Source organism: Alosa sapidissima, chromosome 3 (assembly GCF_018492685.1).
Source record: "Alosa sapidissima isolate fAloSap1 chromosome 3, fAloSap1.pri, whole genome shotgun sequence".
Taxonomy (NCBI): Eukaryota; Metazoa; Chordata; class Actinopteri; order Clupeiformes; family Clupeidae; genus Alosa; species Alosa sapidissima.
The window spans coordinates 35,700,076-35,716,010 of record NC_055959.1 but is presented as its reverse complement, the minus strand read 5'-3'; the positions used below and the strand labels follow the sequence as shown (position 1 = coordinate 35,716,010).

At 41.5% G+C, this 15,935-nt stretch overlaps 1 protein-coding gene and 3 non-coding genes across 6 annotated transcripts in view; all 4 read left to right on the top strand.

The window, feature by feature from the left end:
- The window catches only part of kpnb1 (karyopherin (importin) beta 1), a 31,053-nt gene extending 20,265 nt beyond the window's left edge, over positions 1 to 10,788 (top strand). For 2 of the 3 annotated variants that reach the window (XM_042085585.1, XM_042085583.1), the window contains exons 18-22: positions 382 to 525; positions 1,682 to 1,787; positions 5,793 to 5,907; positions 8,153 to 8,314; positions 8,906 to 10,788. In XM_042085585.1, the coding sequence (XP_041941519.1) occupies positions 382 to 525; positions 1,682 to 1,787; positions 5,793 to 5,907; positions 8,153 to 8,314; position 8,906 (528 nt within the window). In that variant the 3' untranslated portion in view covers positions 8,907 to 10,788. The remainder of the gene's footprint in view (positions 1 to 381; positions 526 to 1,681; positions 1,788 to 5,792; positions 5,908 to 8,152; positions 8,315 to 8,905) is intronic. The other variant, XM_042085584.1, reaches the window with a different exon arrangement.
- LOC121706355 lies at positions 1,281 to 1,424 on the top strand. The gene has a single exon (XR_006031028.1). It is a non-coding gene; the product is annotated as a small nucleolar RNA SNORA79 (small nucleolar RNA).
- Positions 2,229 to 2,372, top strand: LOC121706356. Its single transcript, XR_006031029.1, has one exon. It is a non-coding gene; the product is annotated as a small nucleolar RNA SNORA79 (small nucleolar RNA).
- LOC121706357 lies at positions 8,609 to 8,752 on the top strand. Its single transcript, XR_006031030.1, has one exon. It is a non-coding gene; the product is annotated as a small nucleolar RNA SNORA79 (small nucleolar RNA).
- Positions 10,789 to 15,935: the final 5,147 nt, after the last annotated feature.

Sequence of the window (15,935 nt, the reverse complement as noted above, 5' to 3'; positions counted from 1 at the left end):
GAAATGATTTGTGTTCAGTTTGGCCATCTTGGATGGATGTGTTTTTAAACTAATGCAAATCGACCAATTTAAAGTGTAAAAAAAGGTGTCTGACACCAGAATAGTGGTCCAACAGGACAAAATGTTTAAAAAGAAAGTAGAAAACCAGTTGGACTGCAACTATGATGAAATTAGGGAGTGTTCTTTGATGATGAAATTGTGGAATGGTTTTGTGTGCCTTGGTGTCTGGTCTATGATAGAGTTTGAGTGCGTTTTTGGGATTCAGGAGAATCCATGTCATGAGTCTGTTATGGTTTCAGTGATGTGAATGTGATTTGTGTGCCGCTTCACATCAAATTGTGTCTCCCTGGCTGATGTTTGACTGTTGTGTCCTTTGTGCAGAATGAGAATGTGCACAGGTCGGTGAAGCCCCAGATCCTCTCCGCGTTCGGCGACATCGCTTTGGCCATCGGCGGAGAGTTCAAGAAGTACCTGGACATCGTGCTGGACACCCTCCAACAGGCCTCTCAGGCCCAAGTGGACAAGGTACAGAAGCCCCCCCCTCACATTTAACACTTAGGCCAGTCTGTTCCCATCCCTGCCTTCGTTAGCGCAGTCACCTCACCCTGTCTCTGTCCACCATGCTTGTTCTCACCTTTTCTTTCTTTCTTTCTTTCTTTCTTTCTTTCTTTCTTTCTTTCTTTCTTTCTTTCTTTCTTTCTTTCTTTCTTTCTTTCTTTCTTTCTTTCTTTCTTTCTTTCTTTCTTTCTTTCTTTCTTTCTTTCTTTCTTTCTTTCTTTCTTTCTTTCTTTCTTTCTTTCTTTCTTTCTTTCTTTCTACCATGCTTGTGCTCATCTATTTCTGCTCTCTCTCGCTCTGTCTGTCTGTCTGTCCCTGTGCTAGTCTTCCAGTAGTTCCACTTAAAGTAGTTTCAGTTCCTTTTAAGGAAGTTCCAGTTAGAGGAATTCCGGTGGTTAATGTAGAGGTCAGAGTAGTTCCAAATGCACCTATATTCTTCCTATCTTGCATCTGCTCCTTTGAAGTTAGTTTATTCTTAATCGGCCAGATCCTTTGTGTGTTCTACAAAATAAAGGTCTCGTCCACGCAGAGTAGCAATACTCAGGAGGTACTGTTAAGACTTTTTATTTTGAAGAATAGTGCATTGGTACTCGGGGAGTACTGCTTGTTGACTCGCTTGTCCACATCCTCCTGTCTGTGCTTCCTTACACCTGCTGTCAGCCCTTGACTTTCTCTTGTCCTGCCTGTGCGTACACTGCTCCTCCAACGTCCCTCTTTCATCCTGACGACTGTTCCTCCTGCTGCTCTAAGCTTTGGCATGTCAGGATTTTAGGTCGTCACAGATCAAACAGGGCCTATTTCACCCAGTGTGCAGCAGGCAGCGGGGCTGCCTTTTTTGCACTCTGGTTTTGCGGGACCCAACACACAACGCGCAAAGTGTATCAAAGTTGTATAAAACTAGTTTTTTTTTTTTTGCACTCCATTTTAGCTACATGTCAAAACGACAAATACAAACCCTTTCATAAAGTTATCAGCTGGTGTGTAGCATAACTTGTAAAACAAAACCTCTTTATGCTATGAACGTCCTGCACTTATATTTAATTTCAGTCAGTTTCTCCCTGACCTACATTGTTTAGTATTCCTAGGAAGCTAATGGAAGTGTGTGTGTGTGTGTGTCCTCCAGACGGACTATGACATGGTGGACTACCTGAACGAGTTAAGGGAAGGCTGTCTGGAGGCCTACACGGGCATTATCCAGGGCCTGAAGGGAGACCAGGAGAATGTGCACCGTAAGTACACCACGCGTCATGGGCTCTCCGCTCCCAGAGCCAGGCTACAGTCCTGGTGCCCCTGTGTCATTTGGCATGAATAAATGGCATTTCTTGTGAATTGTTTGTATGTGAAAGTAGTCAAGTAGGTTTGTTATTGCACTAAGTATGTTCCTTTGTGCGGCTTTATGTGAGCAGTTTAGTGCCACATGCCAAGCCTCCGTTTGGGGCCCCATTGCCCCACTCAAGACCTCGAGTGTGCGCTGCGCCATGGTAACTGTGCACGGTGTCCAACCTGATTATGCTGCGCATATAATCTTGTGTTTGCACCGTTTTATATGACATCTTACCGATAACATTCTCAACTGGTCTGTGTTTTGTTTCCTTGATTGTGCAATGATCATGTGCAATCTTGGGCACGATAAGAATGTATTACACAGACGGGCACATTCTGCGCTTTACTGACGACTGTTCCTCCTGCTGCTCTAAGCTTTGGCATGTCAGGATTTTAGGTCGTCACAGATCAAACAGGGCCTATTTCACCCAGTGTGCAGCAGGCAGCGGGGCTGCCTTTTTTGCACTCTGGTTTTGCGGGACCCAACACGCGCAAAGTGTGTAAAACTGTTTTTGTAATTCATTTTTAAAGATGTGACCTAACAACCACCACAAACGAATGCTCTTAGGGAAACTCCATTCTGTCGACAGCCTAGGGTCTATTTTTGGATGATTGTTTTCGTTCGGGACCAAAATGACATCAATCGGTGCAGTTTCGAGTAAGATGGGAGTATCCATGACTTAAGCTATTAACTAGGCTACACATTACACGTGTGTAGTTTGTCTCTGGCACCAAATCTATGCTGTATGCTATTCAGAACTCACCGATTGATGTTTTGTTTCCAGATGAAAACTTATCATCGACAAATAGACCCTAGGTTGTTGTCAGAGTGCCGATTCCCTAGTTGGTATGTGTGATTCCCTAGTTGGTATGTGTGATTCCCTAGTTGGTATGTGTGATTCCCTAGTTGGTATGTGTGATTCCCTAGTTGGTATGTGTGATTCCCTAGTTGGTATGTGTGATTCCCTAGTTGGTATGTGTGATTCCCTAATTAGTATGTGTGATTCCCTAGCTATCAGCTGGTCTGTGGCTTGACTTATAAATCTTCAATTTCTCCCTGACCCATGCTGTGGAATATTGTTAAGTTGCATTTTATCCAACTCTTTTGTAATGCATTTCCCTAATAATAAATAATAATAATAATAAAGCTTTATTTGTATAGCACCTTTCATACACAGAATGCAGCTCAAAGTGCTTTACATTTGAAGCATGTAACACAATAGTAGTCAGTCAGTCATTATCAATCACTTTTCTTTGCTGTTTATGATATGCTCAGCAACATATCAAAAATATAGAAAATGACGTCATAAGACTGGCAGCCTTAACCCTCTTACCCCCCACAAGCACGCCATATGGCAACTGTGGCAAGGAAAAACTCCCATATTCCAGGAAGAAACCTTGAGCAGAACCTGACTTAATAGGGGGAGCCCATCTGGGTTAGTTGGCTCAACAGAAAGATACAATTGGGTATCATCTGCGTAGCTGTGGAAGTTTACATTATGTTGACTTATGACGTTTCCCAATGGAAGCATATATAGAGAAAATAGCAGGGGACCAAGGCAGCTCCCCTGGGCCACACCAAAAGGCAAGTCATGTTTTTCAGATACATGATCTCCTAGACTGATATAAAAATCTCTGCCAGTAATGTAGGTTTGAAACCAGTTTAGAGCATTATCAGAGAGACCCACCCACTTCGCAAGGCGGTGAATTAGGATGCTATGATCAATGGTGTCAAATGCCGCACTCAAATCCAGAAGAATAAGGATTGAGACTTTGTTTGAGTCGGTAGCTAGTCTGAGATCATTGACTATTTTTACTAGAGCCGTTTCTGTGCTGTGATTTGATCTAAAACCTGATTGGAATTTTTCAAGGATACTGTTTTCGTTGAGGAAGGTATTTAACTGATTACAAACAACTTTTTCAAGTACTTTGCTCAAAAACGATAGATTTGATATAGGCCTGTAGTTGCTCAGATTGGTATGGTCAAGATTTGACTGTTTAAGTAAAGGTTTCACAACAGCGGTTTTAAAAGCAGTTGGAAATATACCTGTTTCTAATGAGGTATTTATTACCTTGAGAAAAAAGGGAGCTAAGCCATCATATACTTTTTTGAGGAATGTAGTAGGGATTGGATCTAAAACACATGTTGAGGAGCCGGTTTGAGTTATAATTTTACCAAGCTCAGATTGAGTAATAGTGCTAAAGGACCTTAATTTTGGGGGGCTGTTTTTGGGTGTACTATCAAACATATTACTTGTGTTACCAATAGCCTCCCTTATAGAAATGACTTTGTTTTTGAAGAAGTCTGCAAATTCTTCGCATCTTAGAGAGGATGCCTGACTGAGTGTATCAAAAGGTGTTTGATGCAATAGCCTATCAATGGTAGAGAACAACACCCTAGAGTTTCCACTGTTTTCAGCAATTACCTTAGAGAAGTGGTTCCTCCTCTCATTCCGAATAGCTCTATTATAATTTGCAATTTTTTCTTTTAGAATGGCACGGTGAACCTGTAACTTAGTTTTTCTCCATGTTCTCTCAGCTTTCCTACATGATCTTTTTAGATCATGGATATTTTCGTTCATCCAAGGTGTCAGTTTGCTACAGGGCCTTTTTTTAGTCTTTAAGGGTGCCACTCTGTCAAGCAGAGCGCCTAATTCACGATTGAGAGCCTCTACCATTTGATCAATGGGATGATGTAAAATATCTAAATTTATGGAGTCTATAAGAGCTATGAACTGCTGTTCTGCTCTAATGTCCAAGAGTCGCGATTTGATTGCAATTTCGGGATGAATTTTTGGAGTATGTAGTACAATATTAAAAGATACACAATGATGATCAGACATATTTATATCATTTACTGATAAGTCTGTGACTTCTATCCCTCTGGAAATGACTAGATCGAGGGTGTTGCCAAGGTTGTGGGTGGGTCCTGTAACATGCTGCTTTAGCTCTAAACTGTCCAACACATTAAGGAACTTACTGGCTTTAGCATCAGTTGTCTTATTGACATGAATATTGAAGTCGCCATTTACAATTATCCGATCATAGCTAGTGATGATGAGCGACATAAGTTCAGAAAACTGGTCGAGAAAGCCAGTCCATAGTTTAGGAGGGCGGTATAAGGTTAATAGAAGTACAGCTGGGTCAGCCTTCAGAGTGAGGGCAATATACTCAAAGGAAGCGAATTCGCCAAAGTTGACTCGTGTGCAACTATATTTGTTTGAGAGAATGGAGGCAATTCCACCACCTCGTTTGCCTTGTCTAATTGAGTGGAAGAAATTATAATTTGGGGGACAAGTCTCAACAAGAACAGCTTCGCTGTCTGAAGTCAGCCAGGTTTCAACAAGAAACAGAAAATCCAATTTTTTTTCACTAATAAAATCATTGATTGCAAAGGTTTTGGTAGTAAGTGCACCTATATTTAGTAAACCCATGTTAGCTGAAAATGCCTCTGGCTTTTGAGGAATATGCTGAGGTATGGAAAGAATATTTGTTAGGTTTCTAGTTTTAAATTTGTCTTTTCTTTTTACTATACGTTGGGTAGAAATCAACGTTGGAATAGAACTATAAGCATAAGTCATGCTATTGCATGACACAGCTTGATCTATGGTAGTAGTATTGTATGTTACCCTGCAGAAAACATTCTCAGACTCATCCACATGTATAATGCCATTCGAATCAATACCTGGGGGGCGTGAATCTGTAATATTTTCTACAGAATGTCAATGTCTCAGTGTGGACGCTATGTTGTCGGAGAGTAGCCTGGCTCCATGTTGGTTTGGGTGGAGACCATCACGCTTCAGCATACTGGGCCTCTCCCAGAACATATAATCCCACTAATGCATGTTAGTAATTGTTCACCGGGCATGGCGGGTGTAAGTGACACTCTCTCCTGTGTTGTTGGTTTTCAGCGGATGTGATGCTGGTCCAGCCCAGAGTGGAGTTCATCCTCTCCTTCATCCACCATATCGCAGAGGACGAGGACCACTCCGATGGGGTGGTAGCCAACGCTGCCGGACTCATAGGGTAAGGCTGTGTGTGTGTGTGTCTGTTTTTGAGGGTAAATAAGTGGGAAAGTGAGACGTTTTGAAAGTGAGAGGTTTTACCTAGATCATGAAGTGTGACCTCTGTGTGTGTGTGTCTAGGTATATAATTTTTTTTTTTTTTTTGTCTGTTTCTCTGTGTATAGGGGTGAATGAGCATGACCTTAAAAGTAGGAACCTTAGTAGGACTTTAGACCAGGAAGTTATTGTCCGTGTGTGTGCGACACGCTTCTCTGCAGCAGGAAGTGTTGGAGGAAGAAGCGTGTGTGTTAGAGGAAGTGTGTTTAGCAGCCTAATCTCCATGATCATATTTTTTTTTAATTATTAAATTCTCATCAGTCCTCTAGTAATACACCCATTAGTGGTCTTGGAAAAGCTTGACTACATTTGCAGATTTATGCAGAAAATCTTGCAGCAATTTAAGCTACAGGTGTTTTTAACTAGTTGAGCGTGTGTGTGGTACATTAATGTGTTCATGTGGGGGGGTATGTGTGTGTGCTAGTGTTAATTTTGTCACCTATTTTTAATTTAGTCTTAGTCTTAGTCTTGTGACGAAATGTGCTTTTTAGTCTTTGTCATATTTAGTCATTCAAATATCATTTTTGTTAGTCAAGTTTTAGTCGACTAAAAGTCTCGTCATTTTAGTCTAGTTTTAGTCAAAAGAAAACTAAAGGTATCTTAGTCTTAGTCAGTTTTAGTCAACACATTTTAGTCTTTTTTTTTTTATAACAAATTATTTCTGATTACCATTTGAGTCAAATAGTGTTTCACACATCTCAGTTTTCCAACAATATTGTGTGTCCACAGGGCTACTCGTCTGTTATAATTACTCATTCTGATTTTTTGTCAGTCAGTTACAGTTATAGCTCGGCTGGGATTTGACCATAGACAGTAAAAGATTTGACTGGACCACTGTCATACTCGTAGACCAGTGTTTCTCAAAGTGTGGTCCAGGAATCACTGGTGGTCTGCAAGCTATCCCAAGTGGTCCGCGAGCAGACGTGGTAAAATATAATATAGATGAGTTGTTTGCAATATTGAACCAACTTGTATGTAAAAACAGTTCTGCAACACTGTCTATGTAAGATATGCCAGTTTAAATCATACAGTATGAATCCACACAGTAAGCAAAGTGCAAAGACAATAAGCAAGGTGGTTCAGTGAGTAGGCCTATAATGTAGACTAATTATAGGCTACTGTTGAAGTAGGTCTAATCTTTTTTTTTTTTAGCTAGGGTTAGTTAAGTGGTCCTGAAACTGAAAAAGTTTGAGAAACACTGTCGTAGTCCAAAGTATTAATGTTTTACTCCGTCTCGCTAGATGGCGATATGCGCCCAAACACAACACATTCCCCAAACAGACTCTCCATCTTAGCCATAGCTAACTTGCTAGCGAACTTTCCATATTAGCTTACTTGCTAGCAAACTTTGCATCATCAGTCTAACTAGTTAAATAGTTGACATTACATGATGAACATTTTCGTATGGACATTCTGGTGGATGTTAATTTGTATGAGAGAAGCTTCAACTTCTGGGTATGTAGCATTGTGGCATAAAGCTTAGGTAATTAGTTTGCTAACTCTGGCAGAAATCTCCAGTGTTCTTGTTCCATGTAGTTTCGTGTTGCAGCCACAGGGTTGCAGCAACAGCACATAGACTAGCCTACAGGAAAGCTGTTGCGTTTGAACTCATTCGGAATATTTTGAAAACGTAACAGCTAGATATTCTGTCTTCTCATTTTGTAGACAAAAATGAAGAGAGATTTTATCTTAGTTTTTATTTCATGCAAAACATTTTAGTCTCGTCTTTTTTCGTCAACAATAATGCATCTTAAGATAGTCTTAGTCAGTGTTTCAGGACAATACTGCCGTCTCGTCATCGTCTCGTCTTAGTCATTAAAAAAAAGGTCGTTGACGAACATATTTCCTCTCGTCTCGTCTGACGAAATTAACACTAGTGTGTGCAACATTTTGTCCTGGAGTGTGTATCCTTTATCTGTGTGTCTGCATACTCTAACCCTCTGTGTGGTGTGTGTGTGTGTGTGCGCGCACTAACTAACCCTCTGTGTGGTGTGTGTGTGTGTGTGTGCGCACACTAACTAACCCTCTGTGTGTGTTCTGACGTAGTTGTGTGTGTGTGGGAGGATATATGAACGTGTGTGTATGTTGGGGGGGATATATGAATGTGTGTGTGCACTGACTAACCCTCTGTGTGTGGTGTGTTCTGGCAGAGACCTGTGCACGGCCTTCGGCAAGGACGTGATGAAGCTGGTTGAGCTGCGGCCCCAGATCAACGACCTGCTGACTGAGGGCCGGCGCTCCAAGACCAGCAAGACCAAGACCCTCGCCACCTGGGCCACCAAAGAGCTACGCAAGCTCAAGAGCCAGGCCTGGTACGTCTGACACACACACACACACACACACACACACACACACACACACACACACACACTTAGAGAGAAACCACACAGACTGGAGAGCCAGGCCTGTTGTGTCCAATACAACACACAGTAACGGCATGCAAACACTTGTACTTCTCTGTCTATGCGCCAACCATTGTGAAACAGGTGTGTTCAAATTTGCTGAACATTTGTTCAAAGATGGTAGATCACATTGTGTTTGAGGTGGTAAGTCATGTTATGTTCAGCATGGTCATGTTTAGCATGATCTTCTAGCTGTGGGTCTCCTGACGACTGTTCCTCCTGCTGCTCTAAGATTTGGCATGTCAGGATTTTAGGTTGTCACAGATCAAACAGGGCCTATTTCACCCAGTGTGCAGCAGGCAGCGGGGCTGCCTTTTTTGCTCTCTGGTTTTGCGGGACCCAACAAAAAAAACCCAGAATGAAGAATAAATAAATTATCCATAAAGTAGACCCTTGGAAACTCTTGTGGGGAGGTACTGTGAGTTGCCTTCATCGTATGTTTTAGGAATGTGATTATTTGGGTTACTGAAATTAATCCCCCCCCCCTCTCTTCCTTTTCAGATTAGATGCTGGTTGGGGAAGTTGAAGAAAAATTCCTAAAATGATAAATGAAAAAAACACCCCACTGGAATTTCTTCTGTCTTTTGCCCCCCGCTGGGGCAACTGCAGGAATGAAGTGTGTGCCGAGATGAGAGTGAGAGTGTGAGCGAGTGCGAAAGAGAGAGAGAGAGAGAGAGTGAGAGAGTAAGCGTGAGCGAGCGAAAGAGAGCGAGCGAGCGTGAGGATCGACATCACACCACCTTCTGAGTACAATTCCAGCAGTCGCCGGCAGAACCGTGGAGCCCCCCCAGCCCCCCCCCCCCACCTCTACCCAACCCCCCGATAATTACTCCTCCAGCCCTGACCTCCTCCTCTGCGACCTGTGGACTAAAACTTTGACCTGACGACATGGACTCCAAACCGGAATGCTGTAGCTGGCTAGTTCTCTAGGACTCTATTCAAACGATTATTAGTCCCAACAACAGGATTTACCCGAGTAGGAAAAGAAACAAACAGGAAAAAAAAAACTAACAAACTGCCAAAATGTGGTTTCTTTTGCAAAAAAAAACAACAACCAGAAGGACGTGACTTATTTTCTGCTCTGTGAGAGCTCTGAGGACTACCATATCTGTTCTGCATTATTTTTTTTTTTTCCCCCGCACTTTTTTGTTTTCCTTATTCTTACCCAGCACTATCCTCGGATGCAGACTTTGAACAGGAATGGTCCAATAATTCTGACATTTATCAGAGCGTATCTATATCGGGACTTAACCATTAGGCAAAATGCAATCGTTCGGCACCAGGAAGGATGCAAGGCCCAGGCTCACTGCTGGAGAAGAAGGGGACAGACGGCAAGATCGAGCCGTTGATTGTGATCGAGTGTGTATCTTGTATGAGTGACGAGGGAGGGATTCGCTGTCTCTTTCCCCTCCCATTTCTTCAACTTAAAATAAATAATATTAAGAATTAAATAATAAAACAATAGCTTGACACAAATTTCAGTGAGTTGCATTTCCGAAGCCGGTATTTTAAGAGTTTTGCTTATCGAGAAGTTCGTAGGAAAAATATCGGCAGCACTTGATTGAATTGGCGGAAGGGTTCTCTACTTTTTTGTTTTTCCTTCGAGCAGATCACCAACAGATGTACCAACACTTCCTTTTTTTTCTCTTTTTTTTTCTATGCTCTTATTTTTTTATTTTGTTTTTTTTTTTTGTTCTTTTCATTCTTTTAAAAAGGCATTGAAATTGTTGTCTTCAGTATGGGCTTCTAGGTATACAACCCTTTCTTGCGGGTCCCCACCAGTAGATGACCGAAAGATACGAAGCATTGTGTGCTGTGAAGGGGCAGAGGTGGACCTGCTCCTGATATTCCAGCACCGTTTTGGGAACACATGGGGATCACTAGCGGTGTGTGTGTGTGAGAAAAATGAAAAAGCACTAGCTTCATCCTGCTACACTTAGTCTCCTCAGCTTTTAACGCAGGAGAGGGAATGAGTTGGGATTTTCTTTTTTAAAAAAAGAGTGCCAAAATCCATGTCAAGATGACGAGGGCAGAAAGAGTGGAGTCTTTCTGGACGGTTGCATTTAGTAGTAAATAAAGCAACAGAAAAAGAATACTGTCGCCTTGAGGAATGCGAAGAAAACCTACAGTTGACCCATGATGTGGGACTAGTCGATTGGGCTCGGTGTGCTCTCCCCTTTATTTTTCTTTTCTTCCCCCCCCCCCTCTTTCAGTTTCTCTGATGTTGAATTCTTGCTGCACTTAGCTACTTAGCTGGGGAACGGTCATTCGCCAAGCTTGTCTAAAAATAAAACTATGAGAACCGGAGAAGTTTGTATAAGGTTATATTTTTCCATTGCTATGAAAAAGAAAAAAAGAAAAACAATAAAATAATATCAAACATTCCCCTTAGCATTTGTGGTAATTGGTTTTTATTTTCTTACTACTTTTTTTTTGTCTCATGGTTGCTAGCCAAGGAAGGCCAGAGAAATGGACTCTGTTTCCATGGAAACGAAGCCCCCCCCCCCCCCCCCTTCAGTACCCACTATGACATCAGAGTGTATAGGGGAGTGCATTGTTCCCTTTTGCTGCACTCCGAAGCCCCAGCACTATCTTAACATGAAATTGTGTTCACCCCAGACTGAACTGGAAGCCAACATGTGCTGTATCAATACATCCTGTGATGACTCTTCAGCTGTCTGTTGCTCCAAAATGACAGTTGTACTCTGTACCTGTGCAAACTTAACAAAGTGCTTGTCTAATTTGCCTCCGCACATGAAATGACTTGGAGTACACAAACGTGGTTCTTTGAAGGCCCAACAGAGGTCTCCTTTCTGTTCTTTGTTGAGATGGGCTGATGTTTGACTTGTCCACTTTGGCTTGAAGAACGATCATGTTCTGTTCTTTTTGTGGTTTGAAATAAATAGAGCTTGAAATACGTGCAGGGAGCATAATTGCATGCGTCTCAGTGCTGTGTTTTTTAACCTTCCTATTTGTCCACTGTTGATGGTCCAAAACTTTAATTTTTAAATTTCATTGTTAAAAGTATCCATACAATACAAATGCCGTTTCATTGAAATGCAAAATGTCAAGTTGGAAAACTAGTTATTCTACATTTTCCTTTTTAAGGGAGGGGGGGGGGGTTCAAGCAGGAACAGCTAAAGATGGCCTGTTCTCTAGAGGGGTAAACTATGGCACAAGAAGTGCTATGTTGAGCCTAAAGTCAGAGGTGCGTTCAAATTATCCAAGCAGAGGCTAAAGCCTACCATTTTGTTTACAGGTGTATGTCAAAAAAATTCATGTGGAAAAATTCATTGCCCTGCCTAGACAGGAATACCATTTTTGACTTTGATTAGAGCTCAGGTTGACATTTCTGTATTATAAATTCTAAGTCACGTTTTGAGATACTAGATGTTTCCATGAGCTGAAAGCCATCGAGATTATCAAGATTGAAACAAAACAAAAAAATTGAAATACTTAACGCGTAATGAATCTAGAATGAATGGAAGTTTAACTTTTTGTAATTATTTTACTTTTTGTAAACTTATCCACTATATTCAATTTTTTTAGATGCACCTGTGCAGTTTAAAGTGAACAATAGACCATGTTTGAAAAAAAAAAAAATTAAAAGGAGGAGGAGGGGGGGGGGGACAGTGGGTGTGTTCACCTGTCTCATCTGAACACCTTTCAGGCTTTTTTTTTTTTAATACTTTTTTTGATCCCGTGAGGGAAATTTGGTCTCTACATTTAACCCAATCGGTGAATTAGTGAAACACACAGTGAGGTGAAGCACACACTAATCCCGGCGCAGTGAGCTGCCTGCTACTACAGTTGCTTCCTGTTAACACATACTACAGTGGCGCTCGGGGAGCAGTGAGGGGTTAGGTGCCTTGCTCAAGGGCACTTCAGCCGCGGCCCACTGGTCGGGGCTCGAACCGGCAACCCTCCGGTTACAAGTCCAGAGTGCTAACCAGTGGTCCACGGCTGCCCATATTGGCCCAACATACCACACAGTTCGCTTTGTTTCCCTACCCTCCCCTGATTTTGCTTCCTGTTAACATTGCTACCTGACATTTTGCATGGCACGCTGAGCTTATAAGCCTGTGTAGATAATATGGCACAGTATGCATTCTCTAAAGACTAGAAATGAAGATCAGTGATTAACAAGCAATCAGAGGCGGGTACACAGCTTCATTACTTGAGTAAAAGTACAGATTCCCTTTGCTAAATTTTACTCAAGTACAAGTAAAAGTACAACAGTCAGATGTCTACTTAAGTAAAAGTACTGAAGTACTTGTTTTTAAAAGTACTTGAGTATCAAGAGTACAAGAGTAGCCTACATTTTCGAAATATTGCATTACTACTGCCACAGTGCTTACATTTATGTACAGAAACGTCCTACATGGAGTTATGAAAAATGTTAATGTTAATACCTTGGAGAATGTAAAATGAATTGGAACTAAAATCAAGTGATTTTCATCTTTTTACCATGTTGCCAAGGATGGGCAGTATTTCTAATACATGTATTTAAAATACGTATTTCAAATACAAAATACTATTTTGTAATTGAAACACTTGAAGCGAAAACTATCATTAACTTGTTCAGAAAATTGAAATAGTCTGGCGAGGTGGGGCCACAAGTTGGCACATTCCCGGGATAGACCTGCTTCATCTATTGTTTCGTCCATGGTTTCTTCTCTTATCTAAATCTGACCATGGAGTTGACTTTGGCGGAAAGCTAAAGGTGATTGCTGATAGGCTGTCCCAATCAGTGGCGCCTGCACAATCCAATCACGTTTGAGAGGGAAACAACAAATTGAGGGTTTCGGAGATTTTTCTTTTTTTCTTTCTTTTCGAAGTAGTAACGGGTACTCACGGTTATGGATAGAAATGTATTGGAGTAAAGAGTACAATATTTGCCTCTCAAATGTACTTGAGTAAAGTTATGAGTACTCCCCAAAAATGATACTCGAGTAAAGTACAGATCCCTCAAAATTGTACTCAAGTAAATGTACTCCGTTAGCCTACTGTCCGGCTCTGCAAGCAATGGACATGTGATTTAGGAATTAAAGTGTGTAGTATAGATGTCTCAAAAAGAACCCTGAATGATTTTTGACATTTGGATTATTGAGGGCATAGTCCTCCCCAGGCCTGTCTGGGCACAACCACTGCTTTGGATCCATCTACCTCTCCAATCTATGTAGGCAAATAATTATACACTTGTTTGCAAAGGTGCAGTTGACCATGTCCCAGGAACTAGATAGAGGAGCGAGACTAATCGATTGTGCTTATATTCTGCACATTTTGACCAAATGACCTTAGACCTTGATTATAATTGTCACAACCTTTTTGGTACACAGAAAACATGGGAACCAGTTTAGTTAAGAATTAGATGATTATTGTTGCAATATGCAGTAGGTTTATAGGTTTGGAAGAACTGATTTTTTCCACAGTGTACACAGGGATGGATTACTGCACGGGCCTACCGGGCCCAGGGGGCCCTGAAGCTCAAGCCTTTGCATGGAATCACTGCCTCAATGTCAACAAATTAGGATGTAGGCTATGAATCTGATTAAATTTAGTATTGGCCATCCCCAAAATGCACCAGGATACAGGAAATCACATCAAACATATTGAACATTTTCTGGGGGAGGACCCCCAAACCCCCCCTCCCACATATACGACAATTAGTGGGGGGCCCTTAATACATCTGGGCCCAGGGGCCCGAAAGTTCATAATTGATCCATGAGTGTACAAACCACTGACTGCACTCTCATTTTCAAGTCCTTCATTACACACAGGGGCCTTATCACTTGGATGAGTGATTTACTGAATCACTTTTAACTTTTTTGGATCTTTTTTGCAAGGTTTCATGATCATGAGGGCTGTGCTGAGTGCCACACAAAGTGGCCTAGAATGTCTGAGTTAACCAGATTACCTCGTCTAGGGATGGTCGATACAGACGTAAAACTAGATCACAATATGTCTGGATATTTTTGGCGACAACAATATATGATAATACAAAAATAGTACGATTCAGTTATCTCAGCCACAAGTCACGTCAGCTTACAGTCTTGAGTCCTACAAACATGACCCTCACCATCATCAGCAATGAACTCTTCCTCATCTTCAGTCATCTTTGTTGTCATTCTACATGTGAGCTGACCATCTTGCAGCACATAGACTATACAGTAAACATGTCACCACCTACATCATTAATATCACAGTATGACAAATTCTTATCATGGGGAGCAATTCTACCAGTATATATTGATAACGAGGCCCATCCCTAGTGATGTGCATGCAGAGGACGGCTTCAGCGAAAGCTGCCTTCTGTTATGATGGCTGACACACCAAAACACTACTGAACAGTATAAAGTAAAATGGACTAACCGGCTAGAAAGTTCCCAAGAGGTTGTTTGTAGGCTGACCAACACGTAGGCAATTTTGAATGCTGTCAGTGATTATAATTAATAGCATCATCTCTGGCTAAACTAGAGAAGAATTGTAGTGTTACTTTAATAAACAAGTGTGATTTTGGGATTATTTCCAGATGTAATAGGTTGTGTCTGTGCATACTGATGTGGTGATTCTCTGACATGTTTAGAGCAAAGTACATTGGAACATTGGGAACTATGTGTCTGACCAAGGCCAACAAACATAAGGGACCACCTGGATACCGCTTCTGCTCGCTACTGCCGCCCAGTGGACAAATCACCCATAGTCTTCACAGTTATTCTCCATGAAACTGTGCTGGCTGATGCTGGCTGTACACTGTAAATGTGGCTTATCTGAAAGAGGATTATTTGTGTCCTTCTTTAGATTAGTGAAGACAGAATAAGGAATTGAAATTTGTGTTAACACCATTCATTTGGACGTAGAAAGAACTTAGTTACTTGGTCTAGCTAAAACCCCAAAAGATTACAATTAGGGTTGGGTATCCTTCAAATTGTACCGGATTCCAATTCTGCTTATCGATTCTGGATCCTATCAATTCCTCATTTCAATTCCAAAGAGAAAACAATAGATAAGATAAAATATAAATATATATTTATTCATTATTCCAGGATTAGGCTTTGTAAGCCTTAACTGAACATTCAAAAAGTTCATGTTCATTTAGGCCTACAAGTACTGATCCACAGACATGCGTTTTAAACACTAAGGCCTTAACACATATAGATTAATAGATAATTAGCAGATAATTAAAACAACTGCTAAGCCTTGTTGTTGAGTCAGTCTCAAAATATAACTATAACTATATATACTCTTTTGATCCCGTGAGGGAAATTTGGTCTCTGCATTTATCCCAATCCGTGAATTAGTGAAACACACTCAGCACACAGTGAGGTGAAGCACACACTAATCCCGGCACAGTGAGCTGCCTGCAACAACAGCGGCGCTCGGGGAGGAGTGAGGGGTTAGGTGCCTTGCTCATGGACACTTCTTCAGCCGTGCCTACTGGTCGTGGTTCGAACCAGCAACCCTCTGGTAACAAGTCCGAAGCGCTAACCAGTAGGCCATGGCTGCCCCTAGGGTCATTATCAAGATCAGT